At 37.3% G+C, this 25532-nt stretch overlaps 1 protein-coding gene and 1 non-coding gene across 2 annotated transcripts; both read right to left on the bottom strand.

The window, feature by feature from the left end:
* Positions 1–2467: 2467 nt before the first annotated feature.
* Positions 2468–2540, bottom strand: TRNAR-UCG (transfer RNA arginine (anticodon UCG)). Its single transcript has one exon. It is a non-coding gene; the product is annotated as a tRNA-Arg (tRNA).
* A 5897-nt stretch (positions 2541–8437) lies between these two features.
* Positions 8438–25193, bottom strand: SCAND3 (SCAN domain containing 3). Its single transcript, XM_060163439.1, has 4 exons — positions 24774–25193; positions 16263–16410; positions 12637–14132; positions 8438–10582 (listed from the first exon to the last, which is right to left on the bottom strand). The coding sequence occupies exons 1-4, from the start codon at positions 25191–25193 to the stop codon at positions 8666–8668; spliced, it is 3981 nt and encodes a 1326-aa protein (XP_060019422.1). The 3' UTR covers positions 8438–8665.
* Positions 25194–25532: the final 339 nt, after the last annotated feature.

Below are 25532 nucleotides of genomic sequence, written 5' to 3'. Positions count from 1 at the left end.
CGGCCCTACCCTGAGCTGCCCACCAGGTACATGTGGGTTCGAAATAAGACTCACAGACCAATTTAGATTAACGCAGGTAAAGAAGTGATCGTGGATAACTTACTTACCAAGATATACAATAGACATATCTATAGGGGCTATTCAGAGTGTTGTTTTTAGTGTTAAATGAGATAATAAATTATTGATTGATTAATAGCCACAAATTCCTCCCATTATACATGTCCCTTTGCAATGTGGTTGTGCAGCAGCTACCATTAAGAGGCGGAGTCTATTTCCCTCCCTCTTGTATGTGAGCTGAACTTGTGCTTTGGCCAATAGAATGCTGTGGTAATGGTGTTGTGGAAGTGAGGTTGTGAGAGTTCCAAGATGGCCTCAAGAGTCTTACAACTTCTCCTCTTGTTGTCTTGGGACCCTGAGACACCATGTGAAGAAATCCCACGTAACTTCCTAGAGGATGGAAAATCATGTCGAGAGTGAGTCCCTGCCATCCCAGCCATCCCAGCCGCACTCCCCAGACTGTGAGTGGGAACATTTTGGACCATCTGGTCCCAGTCAAGCTGCCAGATGACTGCAATCAATGAGTGACCACAAGCAAAACCAGCAAAAGAATTGCCTGGTTAAGCACAGCCCAAGTGGTTGAACTTCAAAATTGCAAACAAAATAAATAATTATTGTTTTAAGCCACTAAATTTAGGTGAGGTTTGTTACAAAGATGTAGATGACTGATAAAGGCATTTAGCGTGGAATAAGAGTCTATAACAAGCAAACAGATTGATTAAGTAAAAATTACCCACAAAGAAAAGCCCAGACATCTTCACTGCTGAATTCTCCCAAACATTTTTTAATTGATATTAATTCTTCACAAACTCTTTAAAATTTGGAAAAGAAGGTCAAATTACCCTGATGCTAAAACCAGACAAAGATATAATGAGATAAGAAAACTATAGATCAATATCTCTTATAAACATGGACACAAAAGTACTCAACAAAATATTAGCAAACAAAGTCCAGCAACATATAAACAGGGATTACAAAAGGGCACGAGGAAACGTTTGGGGGTGATGTCTATGTTCATTATCTTTATTGTAGTGATGGTTTCATGAGTTATAAATATGTCAAACTGTAAGTTTAAATATATGCAGTTTATTTTAAGAAAATAATGCCTCAATAAAGCTGTTTAAGAGGTACATTCATGGGAAAAAGCTCATTACGGCATTCGGCAAGAGTAGTTGTGGATTTTTTTTTTTTTTTTTTTTTTTTGCAGTACGCGGGCCTCTCACTGCTGTGGCCTCTCCTGTTGCAGAGCACAGGCTCCGGACACGCAGGCTCAGCGGCCATGGCTTACGGGCCCAGCCGCTCCGCCGCATGTGGGATCTTCCCGGACCGGGGCACGAACCCACGTCCCCTACATCAGCAGGCAGGCTCTCAACCACTGCGCCACCAGGAAAGCCCGTGGATATATTTTTTTTTTCTTTCTCTCTTTTCTTGTCCTATACTGTGGAAGAGTCTAATTAGATTTATTTCTTCTTTGAATATTTTAAAGAAGCCCCTGGTAAATGAAAGGATGTGGAATTTTCTCAGAAGGAAGAGTTGACAACTAATTCAAAATATTTCATAGTTTAAGACTATTTAAAATTGCGATTCCTTCTTGAATCTACTTTGATACGTCATATTGTTCTATTAATTTGTCCATTACATCTAAATATTTAAATGTATTTGGCCACATTCTTTCCACTTGTGTAGAGGCTGCTCCCTCTTCATCCTAGTTTGCGTGACTGGCCTCTTCTCATAGTTTCAGGTCTCTGTTTTAACCCTGGTTCCTCAGATATTGCTGAAAGTCCAACTAATTCATCCAGCACCGTGCGGGAGAACCCACACGAGGTCTCTGCAGAGGCCAGAGAAGGACCGCGCGCCTCTCGGGAGGCAGCCAACTGAATCAGGGGCGGGTTTTAGAACATCGTTTCTCTAGCGCCTCTAAAATGTGGCAAGTTTTCCTTTCGCAAGGGGGCGACATTTAAACTGACTTCAAAAAAACAAATCTCTCAACATAAAGACGCGTTTTCAGCGTCAAATTGCCGAGAACCAACTGAAAACCAATGAAAGAGTGAGGGTCGTCTCACGCTAAAATAACAGAGACGTCCCGGCACTGCCTGACCAGCGAGCAAAATTCCTTGACATTCGTAACCTGTCGCACCCACCTCGCTCACTGTGCTCACCCAACGCACTACAAGAGGGTCAGGAAGACCAGGGCTGGCGCTTTTCCCTATTCCCACACCTGTGTGCCTGTCTGGCCAAGGACTTCTAAAGTACGAGCGGCTGGATGCAGGGGGCTGGCGCCGACCCCACTTACTGAATCAATCATACCAGAGGGGAGATCTCTGGAGTGCTCGGATGTTATAATTTGGAATCTGAGAGCTGGGATAGTGATGCCTGGGAAAAGCGAACCGGAGCGTGAAAAAGGGACTTACAACCACGAAGGGATTCGAACCCTCAATCTTCTGATCCGAAGTCAGACGCCTTATCCATTAGGCCACGTGGTCCTGCAACGTTCCAGCTGTGAAAAATATTACAAGTGTTGAGACTCTGGACTATTTCTGTATTATTTAGTATTCATATAATTCTTACGAAGAGAGGCCTTCCTTATTAATCTTATTTAAAAGATGGTGTCATTGATACAAAAGCCAAGTAACTTCTCCAAGAAATTATGGTAAGAGGCTAAGACAAAATGGAAATTTCGCTTTTCTCCAAACTCCTGCCCTTAGTTTGACACCAAATTTCTTCTCTGAACAAAATTTTACACTTGCATTGTGATGCCTCTCTCAGTCGGTTGCATTAACTTGTAAAGAAATAGAAGGAGAAAAGGACTGAATGTCCCTCTGTAATCACGGCTACAAACGCTCGGTTTACCTTCAGAATGAATACAGAGTCAGAATTAAGACCCTCCGGGAATAAATGAAAATCACAAGAAAGACCCCTCCTGCCACCCTCTCAGCTGGGCGCCCAATCCTGCCAAGACTGCTTCAATTAGGATTGAATCGAGAAGCGTCTTCCTAGGCCTGGCCCCTTTTGGAAACCACGATGAATAGACCCGCTGAATACCCTCCAGGGAGACCTATGTTAAAAAGCCCAACAGTTGCACTTAGCGAGCAATTAGAAAATGGCCCTCCTCTTGTGCAGCCACTGGGTTGCGGTGTTGTGTAGCTCAGAGGTAAGGAGACAGACTTCAGGTTAGAAAAGAGTGGTTTTGAGTCAATTTGTGCTCGTATATTTTCTTTCCGGCACCTCATTTTCCCCAGCCGCCCTCATCTCAGTGGATCTCGATCCCCCACTAGTGATGGCGCGGGCGAGGAGAGCACACGGGTGGTGGGAAGGCGCGCTCGAGGCTGGCCGGGTTACTCAACACCGCCTGCTTTGGACCCTCTTCCTGGGGGTGCTGTGGGCGTGGTGAAAGCAACCCGGTTGGAATCCGAGGCATCTGGGGGACTTCATCCCCCATTATTAGGAACTGGGAGGGTCGGATTTTGGTCTTTATCCAACCTGCCTTCTCAGCACATTCTGGCTCCCAGCCCCCCAAAGTCGGTTACATAGGTTTTGCACAATTTAGAGGTGCTGGAGAAACAGTGTTTTCTCAAAAGCGCTTCTGAGCAGCGACTGCACCCTGAGGAGGCTGCGCTCTTTCTCTTGCTTTCCAGGAAAGCACCACCCCGGTTCTCTGGGCCACATCAGGCCAAAGTGACAGACTGTCTGGGGTCTATCCTTAACCCAGCCTTCAGTAAGCCTTCCAGGAACTGAAATCTACAAGATGCGAAAGGTTAATCAAAAAAAAAAAAAACGCATTAGAAGAGTATTCCTGAAGGTGGATCAGAATGTGCAATGGTGTAAAGAATTTTGCCCAATTAATTTGAAATTTTAAATGAAACAGCAATTCTGCAAAAAACAAATAAAAAATTTCGCTAAAGAAGAAATAGCAAATATGAATAGTCCTAAACCATTAAATGTATTGAATAAATAGTCAAAATTTTTTCCACAGAGAAAACTCCAAACCCAGATATTTTAATCTGGAAGTTCTATAAAACATTCCAGAGACAATAATTTCAACTGGACACAAATACTTCCAAATATAGTAACAGAGGGAAGCCTTTCCGTCTCATTTTATAAGCCTACTTTCATCCTAATATCAAAACCAGCATATCAAGAAATTAAAGGGAAAAAGTTTTGTTCACCTCCGTACAGACAGAAAAAAGCATTTAATAAATTTCAGTGTCCACTAATGGTACAGCAATTTGGAAATAGAAGGAAAGTTCTTTAACCTGATTTTTAAAATACAAAAATAGTCTGCAGAAAACAATACTTAAGGGCAAAAAATTCAAAACATTCTGTTTGAAATTGGGAACACATGGAGTAAACCAGGAACTGCCACTTCTATTCCCTACTAGACAAAAGGAGAGTAAAAAAAGGTGTAAGGAAGAAAGAAAGGAAGAAACAGAAATCTTTTCTTTTTTAAACAGATCGTATGCTTATTATAGTGTCAGTTTTAACACATTTTCATGACAGCTATAAAAATTTACAAAAACAATTATATGCAATAAAGAAAAATCTAGAAATCACACAGAATGAGATGTTAATATAATATTTCAATAACAAAAAAACATTCCAAAACAAATACATGGTATCATCTATAGAAATCACAAACTAAGCATACTAAATAATCTATTGTTTTATGGATACATATATAAGTAGTAAAGCTATTAAGTAAAATCAAGGGAGTGATTATCACAAGCATTAATACTGTGGTTATCTTAGATGAGAGAGAGATGCAAAGTGGAGTGGGGCAAATGGAACTTCTAAAATAATGGCAATGTTCTCTTTCCTAATTGGTGACTTTGTTTTTCTTTTTAAAGCAAACTACTTTTTTTAATTGAAGTGTAACAAACATTCAGGAAAGTGCCCAAACATGAGCATATATAGAATACTTATATTTATGTAGGTATGTATCTGAATATATATGTATTAATGTATCACTGAATATTTACAAAGAGAATATATCTATGAACTCTCACTCAGATCTTTTGTTCCAACTTATTGCCACTATTTCCATCAAATGGGATCCAGAATTAAGTTTTGTCACTTAGGCTGTCTGTGTCAAGAAATAGAACATTACCAGCACACCAGAAGCCCCTCTCACGTGCCTCCTAATGACTTTCCTCATAAGGGTAACCAGTCTTTTGACTCTGATATCATCTGTTAGGTTTGCACATTTTAATAACATATAAGTAGAATTATATAATAAGTACTCTTTTATGCCTGGCTACTTTTGTGCAGCACTATGAGATTCATCCATGTTTTTGCATTTAACAATATTTTTTGTTGCCATATATATAGTCATATTGTATGAATATGCCACAATTTATCCATTCTAGTGGTGGATGTATGGGTTGTTTCCAGTTTGGGCATATCATGAATAGGGCTGTTAGGAACACTGTTGTATATGCTTTTTTGTGGACCTGTGCACAAATTCCTATTGAGTATTGTAATTAAGAGGTTGACTCCATTTTTGATATTTACTGACAGCTTTCAAGACCCATCACTCTCACTCACATCTAACCCAGCCCATAAGAAAGTGCTTAAGCTCTCTCAGAGGAAAGATCAAACCACACTAGTCCTGGTTCTCAGGAATCTTCACCCGCCAGCCCACCCTCTAACCCAATAAAAGTCAAAGCCCATCACCCTTCCTTGCTCTTCCAAGCTGTTTTTGGACTTACCTGTGAGCCTCCCCTGCTCTCCCAGGAAGCGCCATTATGTGAGTGATAAACATTTTCATATCCTCTTGGTGCATGTGTAGCATTATCAGTCTTGCCATTTGAATCATTTGGGTACAGTGACCATTTCATTTCAGCTGAATGACTGCAAGACAGATGTGTACTTAGGAGTGGACTTAACTGAGTCACAGCAAGTGACTTTACTACAAACACTTTTGCAAGCAGCATATGTGATTTCCACATATCTGGAATTACATGTAAAATAAATGGACAAACTGAAAATGGGAAAAAAAATATAACAAACTAGATAAAAAGATAGATGAAAAACCATCATCTATAACCCAACAAACTCATTTAACTTGTTAAATGCAAGACTCTATTTCAACACTGTAGAAATGCTAGTGCCAGTGGGGCTAATGAAATATTTTTTATGTTGATTCACGTTTTCTTTTATTTATGGAAAGTTTTTTTTTAATTGAAGTATATTTGACCTACAACACTATATTAGTTTCAGTTGCACAATGCAGTGATTTGATATTTTCATTATGAAATGATTACCATGATAACTCGAGTTACCATCTGTCACCATACAAAGATATTGCAATATTTTTGACTATATTCCCCATGCTATACATTTCACCTCCATGACTCATTCATTTTGTAACTGGAATTTTGTACCTCTTAATCTCCCTATTTCACTCATCCTTCCACTACCCTCCCCTCTGATAGCCATGGTCAATCCATGTTGTCGCAAATGGCAAGAATGTGCATATTCGACACCTCTCTGAACCCCTCCTGGGACAACTATCTGTATTTCCCCAGAAAATGGCCCTCACAAGTTCACTTGCCTTTTTGTGATGGGAAGAAGAGAGTTGCAGAAGTTTAAACTAATTTTTAGGGTTCTGACTTTTTCCGGAGTCAGGAGGAGGCAGGAGGTACTGTAGTACTTTTATACGGACAATTTCCTCATCCCTTCTCAGGGCTAAAGAAATGTGCAAAGGAGACCCTAATGGGATTCGAACCCAGGATCTATCACTGTTTACAAGACAGGCACTTTAACCAACTAAGCCACAGAACCTAGCAATGAGTGGGTTTCAAAAGTAACTTTTATTGAATTCATCATTTTTCTTTGTTCTTTTGAAAAATATCCTCATATCTTCTTTTTCTGTCTTATTCATATGCAGTTTGTGCACATTTCAGTGACTGAACAAAGGGCCTGACAATGTGATGATTACTATGCCTCACAGCAACACAGAAGCTAAAATGATGCCATAGACACCACGTCTGAGTCCAGACTTTGAGTGAAAATATTGTAATACCTTACATTTCTCTAGTACTTTAGAATTTGCCAAAAGCTTCTGAATTTATTTCTTCTTTGAACAACGGTGACAACCCCAAATGCTGAGCATATTACCATCTTTATTTTATATTCAACTCCAAAAATTTTTAAGGACTTGTTCAAGTTTGTTCAGACAAAGAACCACTGGAGTTAAGAAGAAATCATTTTCCGGTGCTAATTCAATCACATTGTCAGTACAGCATTTTCGCAGCGCTGCAGAAACAACCCCAAGAATAAAAGTGGCTTACCATAACAGATACCCTGTTCCTGCTATTTGTCCATCATGACTCCGCCCAGGATAATGGAGCCACCTCAACTTGAAACACTGATGGCGTCTTGACAGAGGAAGAAAAAAGATATGGCAAATCAAGGACTGTTTCTTGTTTGTGCCCAAAAGTAACATGTCAGGTCTGCTCACATTTCATTATCCAGAGTGAAGTAAATGAGTCAAATCTGATATCTGTGGAGTGGGGCAGTATAATCTTACCCCAGGAAGAGGCAGTAAATACTTTTGAATAATAATAATTTATCACAACTACCATCCAATATTGTTTCTCATTTGCCAAACTCGGGATTTTTCTTTTAAAAAATTTATTTGTTCATCTCCTCCTTGTCTGTGTTGAAAATATTCAATTTTGTGGCTTTTAAGCTCATAGTTTGGGAAACATGAGTATCAATTTTGGTAAAGATAAGCTGGGCTAGTGTGGGCGCTGTGGAAATTCAGTCAATATAATCTATTGTTGCTATGTATTTGGGATGAGAAGTAGGAGAAAGGATGAAAGATGAAATTGCAATCAATTAAGAGGAGTAAGAACAAGGTAGTTCTTGACAGCAGTCTCCTGTATACCCAGATAACACTCATCTGGGACCCTGATTGACAACTTTGCATATGGCTAATAGTAAATACCACCACAATCAAGATGGAACATTTCATCACACCCCAGAATTCCCTCCACAATAACTCATTTTTACTACTGTATTCTAGCTGTTGAATAAACACAGTACATTTTATTCTGTGAACAGACATTTGGGTTTTTTCCCATTTGAGCTTTTATAAGCATTGATGGCTTTCCCCCACCTTACCCACTTAAATACTGCATCTGAACACGCACCAACAAAACAAACTTATTATCAACTTCCAACCAAACCACCCAGGATCAGTTTAACAAACCTAACATCTTACTAACCCCCTCCCTTGCATTCAAATTCCAATTCCACCCCTTGAATTCACTTCCCTTCACTGATGAAGTCTGTCATTTTAAAGAAATTATTCCCCTCCTGAAGTCATCCTACCATCTTAATATCCTAATAAAATGCAATAATGAAAAGACATACAAAATACAAGACAAATTTTTTTAATATTAGAATGAACAGATTTAAAATTACATCTTAATAAATATAACAAATATAACGGGGAAAAATAAGAGAATTATAAAAACTGTACACTTTTGTTTACATATAGGCAATTTATATAGAGAATTGTCAATTTAATCATAACTTTTCACACTTCCATAATGCCTATATGTATACTTTGAATTAAAACCTTATAAATCAGTATTTTAAAAATTTAATGTGATAAGTGAGCTTGCTTCTTGCTTGTTAATTTGTCTAATCTAGGTTGGATTGATGACAACGCTACTCTCAGGGGATAATGTATATTTAAACTGTTTCTATGTTTTGTTTTAATAACACTTAATGTAGAGAACCCAGTCTCACAGAGGTATGTTGAGGGGAACAGAAGAAGAGATTTTAAAGCAATCTCAGCAAGCTCAGGATATTCATTTTTAACTTTTATCCAAAATGAAGCAAGTGATGCTGTATTTTCAAAATTCATTTTCAATCCTTCATCAGTAGCCAGTTTCAACAACTTATCCTGTTGGGTTATAGTTAAATTTAAATTATCTTTTGATGAAAGAAATGGATTTTGTATCCATGAATTTCCTATGCGTGGATCTTCTTTTGATGGAAAATACAATTCAAAACAATCTAACAAATTTGTAAGATGTTCATTGACAACTTTTCGCAGATATACAATATCAAGATCATTACCTACTTCACTGATAACTGTTGTTAAGTTATGGAACATGTCATAACAATCTGTAGAAACTCTTTTTTTCCAAGCTTCTAACTTTTGTTTTTGTCCTTCAATCTTATCTGCCATTGAAAAACATGTTGCATTCTTTCCTTGCATGCAAACATTAAGATCATTAAAAATACTGAAGATATCAGATAAATAAGCAAGTTTGGCTGTCCAATTCACATCTTTGAAAAGTTGGGACCAAACTGGTTTCTTGCTTTGCAGAAATACTAAGAGTTCATTTCGTATTTCAAACATTCTTGATAGAACTTTTCCCCGTGATAACCACCGTATCTCAGCATGCAATAACAGTTGCTTATGATCAGCTTCCATATTATCACATAATAAAGAGAATAATCTTGAATTTAACGTATTAGATTTTACATAATTCACAATTTTTACTATGTCAGTAAGCACACTATTTAGTTCAGGTGATATTTTTTTCATAGCAAGACTTTCTCGATGAATGAAACAATGTGTTATTTTACATTCTGGTGCGAGTTCTTTAATATGGGTAACCACTTCAGAATGTTTTCCTGTCATTGAAGCTGCACCATCAGAACACACTCCTACACAAAACTTAAATTCCAAACCACATTTATTGATAACATAATTCTTCACAGCTTCATACAGTTCTGAGCTAGTTGTGTTTGTTGGTAAAGAGGCTGAAAAAAAGAATTCTTCCTTTATATCATCATCATGTTCAAACCTCACATATACTAAAAGAATTATCATGTTAGCAATATCTCTGCATTCATCAAGTTGCAGTGAAAAATACTTGGCTAGTTTTATTTGTTCTATGAGTTGGTCTTCCATATCATTCGCCAGTTCCTGAATACGTCGTGCTATGGTGTCATTGGAAAGTGGCACTTGAGCTACCTTCTTTGCTGCAGATTCACCCAACATTTCTAAGCAAACTTCTTTGATGCAGTCCTTCACTAGTGTCTCAGCAATTGTGTATGGTGTTTTAGACTTAGCAACCGGAAGTGCTACTTTATAAGAAGCCCGCAAAGCACTAATGTTTATGTGAGAAACATTGAACACCTGCTTTGGTTGGCTTTTCAATTCAGTACTCTTTCTTTCAAAGAATTCTTTTGGCTGTGAACTTATTTCTTTATGTTTTGAATATAGATGCCGCTTAAGTTTCGATGGTTTCATTGCTTCATTAGCCAGTACATCTCCACAAATAATACACTGTGGTTTCAGCACTTCACCATCAATTACAGCTACAAAACCAAATTCAATATATGAGGGATCATACTTCCGAGTAAAGCTAGTATGAACTCTTTTGGTTTTCACTTCCTCAGGATGACTTCCATTGTTACCAATTCTTTTACTACTACTGTCATATTCAGAAAAGGTATGTCTTTTCTTCACAAAAAAGTCCAGTGAAGCTTGTTTTTCCATCTGCAAATTAGAATTAAAAATAAGTAATACAAATTTTACTTTTGTCTTTAATAATGTTAAACTAGAAATCAAAAACTAGGCTCGCATCATCAAAAAGCCTACAAATAATAAATACTGGAGAGGTGTAGAGAAAAAGGAATTCTCCTACACTGTTGGTAGGAATGTAAATTGGTACAGCCACTATGGAGAACAGTATAGAGGTTCCTCAAAACACTAAAAATAACATATGATTCTGCAATCCCACTTCTGGGCATATATCCAGAGAAAACTCTAATTCAAAAAGATATATGCACTCCACTGTTCATTGCAGCACTATTTACAATAGCCAAGATATAGAAGCAACCTAAATGTCCATCAAAAGATGAAAGGATAAAGAAGATGTGATGTATGTATGTATGTGTGTGTATATATATATATATATATATATCAACATGGATGCACCTAGAGATTATCATACTAAGTGAAATAAGCCAGAGAAAGACAAATACATGATATCACTTATATGTGGAATCTGAAAAAAAAAAAAGATACAAATGAACTTATATCCAAAACAGAAAGAGACTCACAGACATAGAAAACAAACTTATGGTTATCAAAGGGGAAAGAGGAGGGGAGGGATAAATTAGGAGGTTGGGATTAATATATATACACTACTATATATAAAATAGATAACCAACAAGGTCCTACTGTATAGCACAGGGAACTATACTCAATATTTTATAATAACCTACAAGGGAAAAGAAGAAAAAAGAAAATATATATAGAACTGAATCACTGTTCTGTATGCCTGAAACTAACATGATATTGTAAATCAACTATACTTTAAAAAAATTTTAAAAACCCCAAAACTAGGCTTGATTAAAAATATAAAATGATTTTTAAATTAAGTTATAAAGATAAATAAATACTTACATTTTCTCAGAGTTTTATACACTTTTGGGTTACAGCCGACAAGCTAATCATAGCATATCACATACTTTTTTTTTTTTTTTGCGGTATGCGGGCCTCTCACTGTTGTGGCCTCTCCCGTTGCGGAGCACAGGATCCGGACGCGCAGGCTCAGCGGCCATGGCTCACGGGCCTAGCCGCTCCGCGGCCCGTGGGATCTTCCCGGACCAGGGCACGAACCCGTTTCCCCCGCATCAGCAAGCGATCTCTCAACCACTGCGCCACCAGGGAACCCCTATATCACACATTTTAATATGAACCTATTGTGCTTGACTAATGTAGAGCTGCTACCACATGTGACTCACCTTGAGAGTTTAACACCCAAACTGAATATTCTATTTGAAAAGATGAGTTCATTAGTCACGTGCTTGGGCATTGCAGCAATGTCAAATTGATGTAACTTTCCAAATACTCTCAAATTTGTGTACTTACCTAATTATGGACTAGTATAAACAGTTTGCAGACCAGCACTAGTCTGAAGAACAAACTCTGAGTACCACTGGCCCAAATCATGTGTAAGCTTCACATTTCAAAACACTTACCTGAACACATATTAGCCTCATTGGTCTTATTTCACACTCTGCATTTAAATCAGAAAACCAAACTCTTTCCCAACACAAATCCATATCTCCCAACCAAATTTATCATCCCCTGCCCTTCCTAAATATTTCTTCACTTGACCTGAGATGCCCTTTCTTAGCTTACCCCTCAACCCAAACTCACATATAATTAAAACCAAGTAACATTAAATTCATCTGTCCCCAAATTTATCCTTCTATAGAAACATACCATCATGCATACCATTTATCCCCTAGCTTTCTCATTCTGCTAAGAAATGCCTGACATCAGAAATAAGTAAGAGATACTACTGTTTTTCACCCCAGAACAATAAACAAAGCAGCATCCAAGGTTATAACTTCCAACTTGAAAAAAGGAGTGGAGGGAGGACATTAAACGTAATTGGCCTTTCTTTGGAGAAAATATATACAAGATGGCCATAATTGTGCTTTAGTATGCCACGTCAAAAATTTCTCACTCATCATGGTCACAGTAAAGTATGAGGCTCTTCCCCTGCTTTGATCTACAGCAGACACTCAAACTCTTACCCAGTCTCCTACTTTGTCTGATGAAAATGGTGTCTCCGATGGCTTTAACATTTTGGAGGGTTGAACAGTCAAACTTCTTGGAATCTCATCATGTTTCCTTTTCATTGTAGTGGTCTCACAGCAAAGACTACAAGTTATTCTATGGTGATAACCATCAGTCTCATGTTGAGAGGGCACTCCACAGATTGCATGGACGTTTCTATCACACGATACACAATTATTAACACCTGTGCATTCTTTTTCACAAACTACACAAGATAAAAAATTCAGTCTGCTTTCAGGAGGAGTTTTTTGGGCTATCTTAGGAGAAATAGAAAGATTTTCTTCAATATCACTACTATCTGTTCCAGTCTCAATATTTTCTTCATACTGGGCTCTTAGAGTATTTTCTAATTCCTTGTCGGCCTGTTCCAATTCATTTTCTGTGTTCAGGCTGGCAATAAGTTCTTCAGTTAGCTGAGAATGAGACAAGCCCAGTTTAGCTTCAGAGCTAAATGTACCCTCACATGGAGTCTGTTGCATGCCTCTGTGATAGGGTTGATTTTGGGTCATCTGAATAAACCACAAAAATTCAGCCCAGTGTGATGAATTGTTAGTTTGCATCCAGGAGATAATCCGATTTTGGATATCCTCATTAGTTTGATTTATAGAATTTAGACTTTGGCAGGGCTGAGGTTTCCCATGGACAATTTTCAGTTCTGGCCAAATATAACTAAGTTCACTGACAATCTGCCTTGAAAATTCCCTCCCATTGTCAGACTGTAGAACACTGGGTGCTCCAATAATTGTAAAAATATCTAAAAGAGCATGTGCAACCTCTTTAGGCCTTTTAGATTTTAATGACCGCAAAAAACTCAACTTTGTACGAAGGTCTTGATAATGCATGATAAATTTATACTCCCCATCAGGATTCAACTGCATGTCTATAAGATCTACTTGGCATCTTGAGTTAACTTCCTTAATTGGCTTCGATGTTAGAACTTTCTTGAGTTTCGAATTTTTCTGTTGGCATGGTTTGCAGAGTGTCAAGTATAGCATTATAACTTCTTTTGTGATGTTCTTGTATTTTGCTTGTAACTCTTTTTCCATGCGGGTACGTCCACCATGTCCAATGCTGAGATGTGTATCATGCAGTATGTCAAATAAATCCTCACTGTGTAAATAATACCGTACTTTATCTGTTTCCCCATTTACAGCCTCAATCAGCTTCTCATGTCCTTGTACCAGGATCACATCAAATCTAGCCAAGCGACGGTAGTCAACTGATTCTTTTTTTGCCTTGGCCTTAGCCTCTTTCACTTCCCTTATTAATTGACAGTACTTTGCTTTAGAAAATATCTTGGTATTATTACTCTTGTTTTCCAGTAACACTGCTAAGTTTCTGAAGAACTTTTCTCTCATGTTTTCTGGTTCGATTTCTGCTTCATTAGTATCTAAGCTACTAAAGTTATCATCACCCATGGTTTGAGACATCATGGAAAGCCACAAAAATGACCCTAAAATATAAAGAAAAAAATCAGTTAGACTATTTGGGAATATAATTTAAAATATGTATATTGCTAAAGTAGCCACTAGAGAGAGCTGGGAGTACAAGTAGATGCTATGGACACACAAGAGGGGGAATACAATTTTGGTTAAGGAGTCTACCTTTGGAGGAATAGAGAGGGTAAATGAAGAACTCAACCCAGGAACAAAGAGTTCTGATATAGTAAAGAGTAGAAAGCCAGGATGTGACTTTCCAGAGCAGTATCCAGGGTTAGCCTTAAAGTAAAGCACTGTTTTATGTAAAACAGGGAGCAAACTGATGTTATTATTTTTTCATTTATTTATTAATTACACAAGAACATTTTTTTTGGCTAGAGAAGTCTCAGAAATACAGTCATAGATATTTTTAAAGCCCCAGACTATACCACATTTTGTTTTATTCAGTCAGGTTAGCTGTTATAGCAACATTTGGGGCTGAAGTTTCAACATCATATATTTGCATGAGCTCCTTTTTGGTGCTTGTGAAACTATAAACCCAATACCAATAATCTTATTACTGATTTTAATAAAGAAAGAGTAGCAGATGAACCTGAAGTAGTGAAAACACTCTGACGTAATATAGCATATTAAAATAAGTGTTTAGAATATTCATAATAACAGAAACACTTAGAATAAATCAAATTTGGCTAGTCTTAAGGAAACTATTTTGAAAAAATCAAAAAGAATAATTTGGAATTAGCATATCACCTCTAAATTCTTACAGCTGCTTGGAAAAAATACTTTCTCTCAAGTCAACGTTGTTTATACTACCAATTTGCATAACAAATGTTGAATTGGTAAATTTAAATCATTCTCAAATGTTCATAACTTCCAAAACTTCAAATTAATATGTTACTGTGTGTTTTGGCCTCACTTAAGTCTCAATGGTTCCAACAAGACTTCCTTGATCATTTAATTTAAGCTTACAGTGAGTTCTCCTTTCTTGAAGACATAATTTATTCACAACACAAACTAGCACTGTAGCACTTTCTTCTTTAACTGTTTCATAGAACTAACAAGATTGTAAGTTTCTAAAGAAGCAGGGATCACTTTTTCCTCCAGTATCTTTTCCATTATCTAACACATTACTACATAGAAAAGTGTCAGATAGGGAATTCCCTGGTGGTCCAGTGACTAGGACTCAGGTGGTTTCATTGCTGTGTGGTCCAGGTTCAACCCCTGGTCGGGGAACTAAAATCCTGCAAGCCAAGCCTTGGGTGTGGCCACAAAAAAAAAAAGTGTTGGATAAAAATTTGTTAACTTTATAATGAGGATGACAACGCTCACGATAAGTGGTATTTCAAAATGTGACTGAAAAGACCATTATATAGATAGTATTTCTTTCCACACTGATACATTTTGCATCATGCTATGGAGCCATGAACATAACAGAAGGTAAACAAGGATAAACTGGGGGGAGGAAAGAAATACAGGGCAACGTAAATGAGAACCAGAGCTTCAGAATATGTAATCTGAGAATATGAGCTTCAGAAATTAGTACAATCAATGTTAGTAGGTCTAGGATAAGCAGAGAATAAGGAGTTGCTAGGGTTATAAGAAAAGAAAAGAAGAAAATTATATCAATTATACTTAAGCCTTTGGGAAAAGACAGCTACTCCATAACTAGGCCAGCCTGTGCTGCTGCCTCCACCACACATTACACTGTTAATAGTCCTTAGATCTCTAGTGGACATAGACTTCAGAAATTCCATTTTCTTCAGTAGAATATTGAAGTAGTATTTCCAAGTCTTAAACAGTCATATGTAACAAGAATTGGGGGCAGAGGCTACAGAAATGGGACCCATGTCTACATTGACAAGTGATCAGCATTTACATACAGAGGCATCTCTGATTTATCTATCCATAGGTACTTAATTCCATTGCAAAATATCCATGAAAAATCTTGTGTTCAACTATTTTTTACATTATTGCATGACTGCTTAATTCAACTTCTTTAATAGCATTCCACTACACTCGTTGACCCTTCCTTCAGCCATATTCAGTAGAAGCTGCAATGGAATAAAATTTGATAAGATTTCCATGAATGGACCCTTCCCTCCTCCCACATCTCATCCTCCTTCCAAAGACTAACTTATCCTCACCATTATCTTGAAGCGCATGTGGCTCTGGAGATTCACATTCCATTCCGTCCTCTATAGTCTGGAGATGGGTACCTAAGGACGCCTTTGCAGTATCTAGAAGAGTCATTTCTTCAATAGGAACTTCCTGCCCATATGTGTCCTGTGGGACCTGGGGATAAACAGGTACATTTGGAAACTAATATAATATTAATCACATCACTGCACAAACCATAGCTAAACTTCAAAACATTCTTCTACTGAAACAGAATGGATATAAGAAGAAAAAAAAGTCTTCATTGAATTCTTAAGAGGAGTGCAAGATAGAATAAGGAGAGAAATAAAAAATGCTGGGACGAATAAAGCCAGAGCCATACAACAGAAACTGTCTGCATTGAACAGGAGTTGATATGCATCCTCGTGGTTTCTGTTTTGGGGAATAACAATGGAAGCACATTAAAGGAATCTTTCCTAATTTTCCTCCTAACCAGAAGAAAATTGTAAATGGGTTTCAGTGTGAGCAATTAAAAGTAAATATTTGGGGGGTATGCAAATTATCTAATAGGAACTAACTGAACTGTTAAACTCAGGAAGAAATCTGATAGTTGTTTTAGACCAAATGTGGAAAACATTAGCCCAGTGTGTTATGGATGGGAGAAAAAAAAAGCCAATCAAAGTGGATAACTGTTGGGTGAAAAGAAAACATTTATCTCTTCCTTACACCAATGATCTAGTACTCGGTTTATAATTAAATCTACCCAATTGTCCCCATACATACAGTTAACCCTTGAACAACATTGGTTTAACCCTTGGGTGACTATCTATAGGCGGATTTTTTTCAATAGTAACTACTACAGTAAATACTACACGATCCCTGGTTGGTTGAATCTGCATATGCAGAAACAGATATGGAAGAACCATGTATAGGGAGGACTATTTTCAACTGTGCAGAAAGTCGATGCCCCTAACCCCTCACCCCCATAGGTGTTCAAGGGTCACCTGCATTTTATGTTTGCTTTTTTTAAGTCCATGATCCGTTCAATATTTATACATTGTTTTTGGTTATTATATCTCTTTTGCTTCTTTTAATCTAAAATCATTTTCTGACTTTTTTTTTTCCTGGCTTTTTTATGACATTAAATTTTGAAAAGTCAGGGCTACTTGTCTTATAGAATATCGCGCATTAGGGACTTGCCTAATTGTTTCTTCACAAGTAGATACTGGTTAAACTTTTTTTTCTTTCTTTGTTTTTTGAGGAACAAAAACCCAGTATTTTTAATTTGATCACTTTTTTTCTTGCAGAGCAGTATTAACGTCCATTATACCTCCAGCAGCAATGCCTTCCTCGGCCAAGGAGGTGGGTTACGGATGGAGCCGAATCTTGAAAGCACCCGAGCCTCAGCCTCCACGCGACTGCTTGGCGGCAGGGAAAGAACATTTTTGGAAGAATACTACGTAAGTAATGTGTACTTACTGTGTCACATCACAGGTTACATTAAGTTGTCAAATTATTTTATTGTAGATAATGCTAAATTTGATTACTTTAGTTAAGGTGGTAACTACCAGATCTATCCATTCAAAAATACACTTTCTCCAACTGTAATAAATAATAATTGGTAATAATTTGGAACTATGCAAATATCTTATTCCCCAATGGTTTTAACATTCATTGATTTCTGCTTGTTATACTGGGGGTTGCAAAATGGTGACTTCCTACTTTTACAATTCCTTCCACATTTAATAGCTAGCAATTTTCTGTAAAAAGCTTTCTGTCCATCCTACTTTGGTGTCTGTCTCTCTTTCTGAGTATCACTATAGACTTATTTTATAATCCATTCCATCCTCACTCACTTTGATGCTCAAACTGTCTCAAATTTGGCCAGTGGGAGCCCCCTTGATCTGGCACCTGCAACCTTTTGACATGACCCCACTAGTTTTTGTTTTGTTTTGGTTTTGGTTTTGGCACATCCAAGCTTTCTAGAATAAACAATACAAGGACCACATTGTATTCTCCCTGTCCTAGATCTAGTTCAACTGTTTTTTTTTCCCAAGAAATTTTTATTCATTTTAGAGGACAACAATGTTTAGTAGCAAAGATTGAGTAGTAGTAGGCTCATTTTTAATAGGTGTCATCTCCTCTAGGCCCTTTCAAGGATAAAACTGGTAAATATATTTTATAAAATAACATGAATTCAACTCAACTTCAATACCTATAGAATTTTCCTCACCTTTCCATATTCCATATTAATATCTTCCTTCTCCCACAGTTAAAAAAAAAGCAGTTCATAACAATGTATATATATTATTTACTCATTGGCTCTAAACTACAATAATACAAAAGAGTTTCAGAATCAGCATGCTTTGTGTTGTAGAACACTTCCAACAACATACCTACTAAGTAAAGTTCAATATACCTTTGCAGCTTTACAGGCCCATAGACAGTATCCCGCTACAAGTATATGGTCAGAGTACTGTGGTCAAGCCACCTGAATTATTATTTTCCTCTGTATTACTATGTTAATTTGATATATTGTTGAGTTCATTTGTTTCTGTTTTTATCATTTTGAATTTAGTATTATTTCTTAAATACTGAGAACATTTACGTGATGTAAAAAAAAACGAAATATGTATCCAGAGAAGTCTTGCTCATATTCAAATAGCCTGCATTCTACTCTCCCCCACTCCCATAAGAAACCATTTTTTGTTGTTGATGCTTTACCCTCTGGTGTTTTTTTTGCAAAAATAAGTAAAAACATTATACATACGTATATACACACATCTGCATGTATATATTTGTGTGTATATAATACATATACAAATTAAATGCAAATGTGTGTATACTTATTTTTTCATATTGTATAGTAGTTTACACCTCCTTTTTTTTCACTTAATATAAAAATATTATCTGGAAATCAGTTCATACCAGTTCATAGATATCTTGCTTATGCTTTTTTTTGTGTACATAGTACCATTATATTGATGCACCATAGTTTATTCAATCACCCTTATACGAATGGGCATTTAGGTTGTTTACAATATTTTGCTTTTACAAATAATGCTGCAATGAAAAACTGTGTCTATGTTGTTTCTTACTTGTATTTTCCAAGTAAATTCCCAGAAGCAGTATTGCTGGGTCAAATCGTAAATGCATAAATATGTGTTAGATGGTGCCAAAATCCCCTCCATAGGGATGGTACCATTTTGCACTTCTACCAGCAACATTTGAGAGGAACTGTTTCCCCAGTCAGGCCAACAGATTGTGTTGCCAAGCTTTTGAATTTTTGCCAGTCTGATAGGTGACAAATGGCACCTCAGTATAGTTCTGATTTGCTCTTTTTATGATTGAAGTCGAGTATCTTCTCATAGCCATTTGTTTGTTTGTAAAAAAAAAAAAAAAACTGCTCATGTCTCGTGATTATTTTTATTGCATTTCTGTTAAGGAGATTCACTTATACCTATGACATATTTTGCAAATATCTTCACTAATTTGTTATATTGATTTGCTTGTGGGGGTTTTTTGTCCTGCATTTAAAAAATATGTTTCATGTAGAATTTTGATATTACTTCTAGATTTTGAGTAATTCTATACATTCAGATTATCTTAGAAGTCATGCTTGTTTTCTCCTAGTTCCTGGATGTTTAAAATTTTATATATTGATCTCTGACACATTTAAAGTTTATTCTGGTTCTGGAATATGGTATGAGGTATGGGTTTCATGTGTTTCTTTTTGAAATGGCTATCTCTTTGTCCCAACACCATTTACTTAAAACACCATTTTCCCCACTGTGATTTGAGATGGCACATATATTGTGTACTCAGTTTTCATATGTGCTCCAGTCCACTTTCATACTTTCTATGGTTTCATTGATCCAGCTATTCATGTGTCAGTACCACAATTTTACCTAAAGAGGCTTTATGGTATGTTAGTATCGAATGAGACTATTGCTCTCTTCTTCACTCTTCAAGTTTTTCCTACCGATTCTCTCAGGCTTATTTACACATATGAATACAGTTCAGTGTTTTAATCCTTTTCAAAAGTAAGCAATTAGTTTTGTTTTCTCCTAACACAGTAGATAGAAATTCATTTTCTATTGTTTTCAAGTTTTGGGTTCTAAGCAACACAGATATCCTCCCTGGCTATAGATGAACCTATAATATAGTAATATCTCATTGTTATTACCTATTAAGATAATCCCCTTAGAATTCGCTTCTATGGACATTGGCTGGTTGGCTGTGTTCCTCAGCTTCCCTGGGTTCTGCTTGCTTACTTCTTCTTACTTCCATTAGAGGGACTAGTCCAAGGTAGGTGGGCCTGGTCTTGGAAGGAATAGGAGGAATTCCACTCTGCCTTTACCACAAAAGTGTAAAGGGTGCCTCTGGATGGCAAAAACAAATTACAAAGCTGAAATTACTTCAAACTGGTTATGAAAGTCATTTGTCTTTCACTATATGATTCCCAGATTTGATTTTTTAAGATATCTAATAAGAAATTTTGGTCATAAAATAGTGGAGTAAATATGACTGTATTCATTAGAAATGCATGTATTTCCCAATTAATTAAAACACCTAACTTATAGTGGCTTAAACAAATAGGGGTTTATTTTTGTCATATGCTAAGAAATCCAGAGGAGGGCAGTTGCTGGCATTGATTCACATACCTAACAGTTCTGTAAGGGACCCGAGTTGTCTTTATATTTCTGCTCTGCCATTCATAACATATTGGTATTCATCCTCATGCTTATCATCATGTCATGGTCACAAGATGGCTACCACAGCTCCAGATATCACATCCACGTTCAAGACAGGAAGTGGGAAAAGGCAGAACTAAACACATCTGTGCCATTTTATAAGGAAAATTAAAGCTTCTACAGAAATTCCCAGAAAATATGCTTATTTCTCTCTGGCCAGACTATGATGCATGGCTAACTCTAGCACAAGGAAAGCTGAAAATTATTTAGTTAGGTACATAGCCAACATGAACAAAATCAACATTTTTTAAGCAAGAAAGAAGGGGTGTACAACAGATACTGGGTTGGCAGCTAAAAGTGTCTGCAACAATGGCATTTCCCCCTCCCTTCAGAAATCACACAGAAACAAGAAAAATGAGAAACATTTATGCAAACTTGACATTCAATAAGACTAGGAGATTTCTATAACCCTGAGTCACATGAAAAACTATCAAGTATGAGCAGAGCATAACCCTGAACATTACCCAGGATTGACAAAACACCAAGTCCTACCAATGGTTGCATTTTTCAACAAAGCTAGAAGAGGAAAATTTTAAAGTAACAGGTACATCCTAAGGGAAAAAACTAATATTGTTTATTCGAAACAAAGAGAAAAGGTGTGCTGGCTAGAGATAAGAGACTGCCTGTACAGGCATCTATGTGGTAACATATGAACTCATGAAAAAACATGCTTTCTGCAAAACTGCACAAAAAATAACAGGATTTATGGAGAAAATAAAGTTGTAGGGTAGACTATTTAAAGTCTACACAACTTTGTCAGGAGAGCATTAATAAAACTACAGAAATTCCAATAAAAGTTCAAGTATAGTTAAAAAGACATTAAATAAAGAAATGTTACATTAAGTATAGGATTTTACTTTGAAAGGTGATGGTATCTTGTTAGAAAGAGGTGTAAGGAAAGGGTGAGGCAAGGGTAGAGGATATCATCATAAGTTCAGATGGACAAGCATTTGCACACTTTCCAAGAAATGTAGTGATATTACAAAAAATATAATGACGGTTCTGGCTCATCATCTTGTTTTTATTTCTTTGATATTGGCTTATAAAAAGATATGTAGTTTTTGCTGCTTAAATATTTTCTTTCTTTCATAAAGAAGCTGCTAACATGGCTCCAAACAGGACCTCATGCCACGAAGTAAAACCCTGCTGTGTTCTGCATCATTATCTTCTACCCACTGTAACTGCTTTTCTATCATACTTAGAGCAGAAGATAACTGAGAAGTGAAATGCTCTTATGGGGTAGCTTGTTGAACTGCACCATCCTCTTAAACGCTTCCATTTGAGCCTCAGCATCTAATTGTTGTGGCTCTTGTGTAGAGAGAGCCTCTGCATGAGATTGCAGCAGTTCCTCAATATCTTCACTCTCAACTTCTTCAAATCCAACCTCCTTTGCAAGAGCAATACAGCTTGCTTTGATTTGAGGGAGCTCTTCTGAAGGTTCAAAGCCTTTAGAATCATAAATTAAATCAGGGAGAATCTTACACCACACCCCACGCAAACAGGCTTTGGTGACATCATTCCAGGCCTCTACAAGACTATCAATTGCAGGTTTAATACTCTATCAATTCCAGAATTCAAAAACTGTGTGTGCATTGTCACCCCCTGTTGATCCAATAAACATCTTGAATGTTATCATTAAATAATAAGCTTTAAAAACTGTGATCACACCCTGATCAGGGAGTAAAGTAGTTGTATGAGGAGATAAAAAGAGAACTTTAATATTTGAAGAAAGTTCAGCAACTGTTGGAGGATGGCTTGGTGTATTACTGAGAATTACAAGAATTTTGAAAGACAAATTGTTCTTCTTGCAATATTTTAAGAAATCATCTACAAAACATCACCTTGACAATAAGTAAATACCTGCCCTGTCATCCAGCCTCTCTTGCTAGACTTATAGCAGTCACCCAGGCTAGTCTTTACAATTCCTTTTAAAGCTTATGGGTTGGCAGAGTGATAAATCACACAAGCTTTAGCTTTAAATTCCCACTGGCATTCCCACCCAGCATCACAGTCAGTAGACCTTTTGTAGCCTTAAACACCAGATCTTATGATTTCTCCTTCAAGATACAGGCCCTTGAGGCCATTTGCTTCCAATAGACTAGTTTCATCAAAATTAAAAATCTGATCCAGGTTATAGCCTTCTTTATCAAATTTCTTAACACTCGGGGAAATGTCTTTGCAGCTTCTCTGCACTCACAGCTTCACCAGAGATCCTAATAATGTGGAAACCATAGCAGTTCTTGAAGCCACTAAACCAGCCACTATTTGCATTAAATGAAGGCACTTCTGCAGGATCTTCCACTTTCTTCTTAAGGTCTTCATGTATTGCTAAAGTCTTCTCTTTAATTTTGAGAAAGGTTACCTCTGATTGCTTCTTTCTTTGGTATAAAATCCAAACAAATGTTCCATTTCTACCATTTCCTTATGCCTTCCTCCAATAAATTTTGTAGCAATGGAAGTTGTTCCAGCTAGATAACTTTATTTTCCCAGCATTGTCTCTAATTGTTCGTAAAGTTGACTCTTATTTCAGTTGCACACCCAGTGTCACATGTTCTTTCATTTATTTCAAAACATTTTATAATTTCGAGCTTTTCTTCAATTGTTAAATCTTTTCTTCTTTTGTGCTCACTAGCATAAATTTTATCACCAGCATGCTTCTATGGCACTTGCAAACCCCCTTCCTTGCTCATTTTCTGGAATACAAAAAAGTTTAGCAAAAAATGCACCAAAATGGGAGGGAACTATGCACATGAGGGCTTCCAAAACAGAGACTGGGGCCAAGAGAGCCAAGAGGAAGGATATGGAAGTGGATGGACATTATGCACTGTATGTCTTCACAGCTTGCTGCACTCAGCTATAGTCATATACTTTGTATTCAGCTGCTCTTACTTGGTGGCCCAAAACATCAACTTTCTGGGAAAACTCATATATGAGCCGACACAAACTCAGCATTATATTGACTTATTTTCCTATTTACCAATCTCATATGAAAGATTCTGCATTCCAGAAAAACATATTTTAACAGATCAGACTGTATACATACAATGTTCATACTCAAAAAGAATTCAGATAAATGTATAGATAGTAACATTATAGAAATGTAACAGTGTTTGGCAATATCCATAATGTTCTAAAATTACAGTCATAGAAAGCAAGTATATTCTCTTTATTTAAATAACCTCTAGTGTGATGGGAAAAGACAGAATACTGGCTCACATACCAACAACTGCAAGTACTGAAAAGTATCTAGAAAATGATGCAATTAATCTCTTCACTGTACAGATGAAGTCATCAAAGTCCAGAGAAAGTGTGTGTGCCCAAGATTATACAGCTAATTAGTGACAGAGCCTATCATAGAACCCAGATCTTATGATTCACCATTTCCTGATATTTCCATTAAATTAGACTACTTTTCTATTTGTCTCTCCTAGAAGGTATTCCTTATATTCCTGCACTGATGTGCTTTCATATATGGTAAAAGTAGCGGGGATCGTAAGAAGAGATAGCTACCTTAATCTCACAGTCACTAAATAAGAGATATTTTCCATTTGCAAGCAATAGACCAAGGTTTCCCATTTAGTTAAACCATCTCCTTGTTAGGATCAGCTATCACTGACATGCAAATTGTTATCCCAGAAGCATGAATCTATTCGTCTACACCACTGATCAAATAATAATGCCCAGAACCAGAATTTGCAGCCGTCAGTGTGAAGTTAACCCCACTTACTCTACCTTGGACCCACGCACTCAAATTCTTCACAGAAGATGGCCCCTCCAATTTCTCACCTGCTGTCTAGGTTCATCAAGCTCCCTCTCCAAATCTTCCAGCACAGTCACCACCTCCTCTCCACTCTCAGGATGATGCTCCCGCACCCAAGCCTGGAGCTCCTCAGGCAGGATGGTCAGGAGCTGCTCCAACACCAACAACTCCAGGATCTGCTCCTTGGTGTGCATCTCTGGGCTCAGCCACTGACGGCAAAGTTCCCTGAGTTGGCTCAGAGCTTCCCTGGGTCCGGGAGTCTCCTGATAGCAGAACTGCCGGAAGCGTTGACGAGAGAGTTCCCTGGTATGAGACAAATCCTTCTGTAGGCAGGATTCCTGATCCCAAATAGGGTCTTCTTCTTTAACCTTTACTTTGATAATCTCCCCTTGTTCCTCTGAAGCCTGGCCAACCAAGGCTGGTAGGGCCCCCGGGGCTGCCGCCATCCTTAGCTTAGCTTAGAGAAAGGCTCGCTCCAACAAGGGTCTAGGCAGATTTTCCTTGAAGGCCCCAGTCAATTCTTGGTCAGGAAAGTTTTCGATATAAGAAAACCCTGTTGACCAGAAAAATTACAGACGCAGCTAAAAAAATTTTGTTTAGGCGACAACAGGGCAGTTACTCGAGCAATTCCATTGAAAGTGAAGCCATTCTCTGACAAGACGGGAAACTGTGAGCACAGTTTCTCACTAAAGTTTCACAGTTTCTCACTAAAGCTTCTTCACTGCACTCACTAAAGCTCCAGGACCACAGATTGAGCGGCAGGTTACTTGCAAGACAGAAAACTG

The sequence above is a fragment of the Lagenorhynchus albirostris genome, chromosome 10 (assembly GCF_949774975.1).
Source record: "Lagenorhynchus albirostris chromosome 10, mLagAlb1.1, whole genome shotgun sequence".
Lineage (NCBI taxonomy): Eukaryota > Metazoa > Chordata > Mammalia > Artiodactyla > Delphinidae > Lagenorhynchus > Lagenorhynchus albirostris.
Note: the sequence above shows the minus strand (reverse complement) of the source record. Positions and strands in the feature narration are given on the sequence as shown.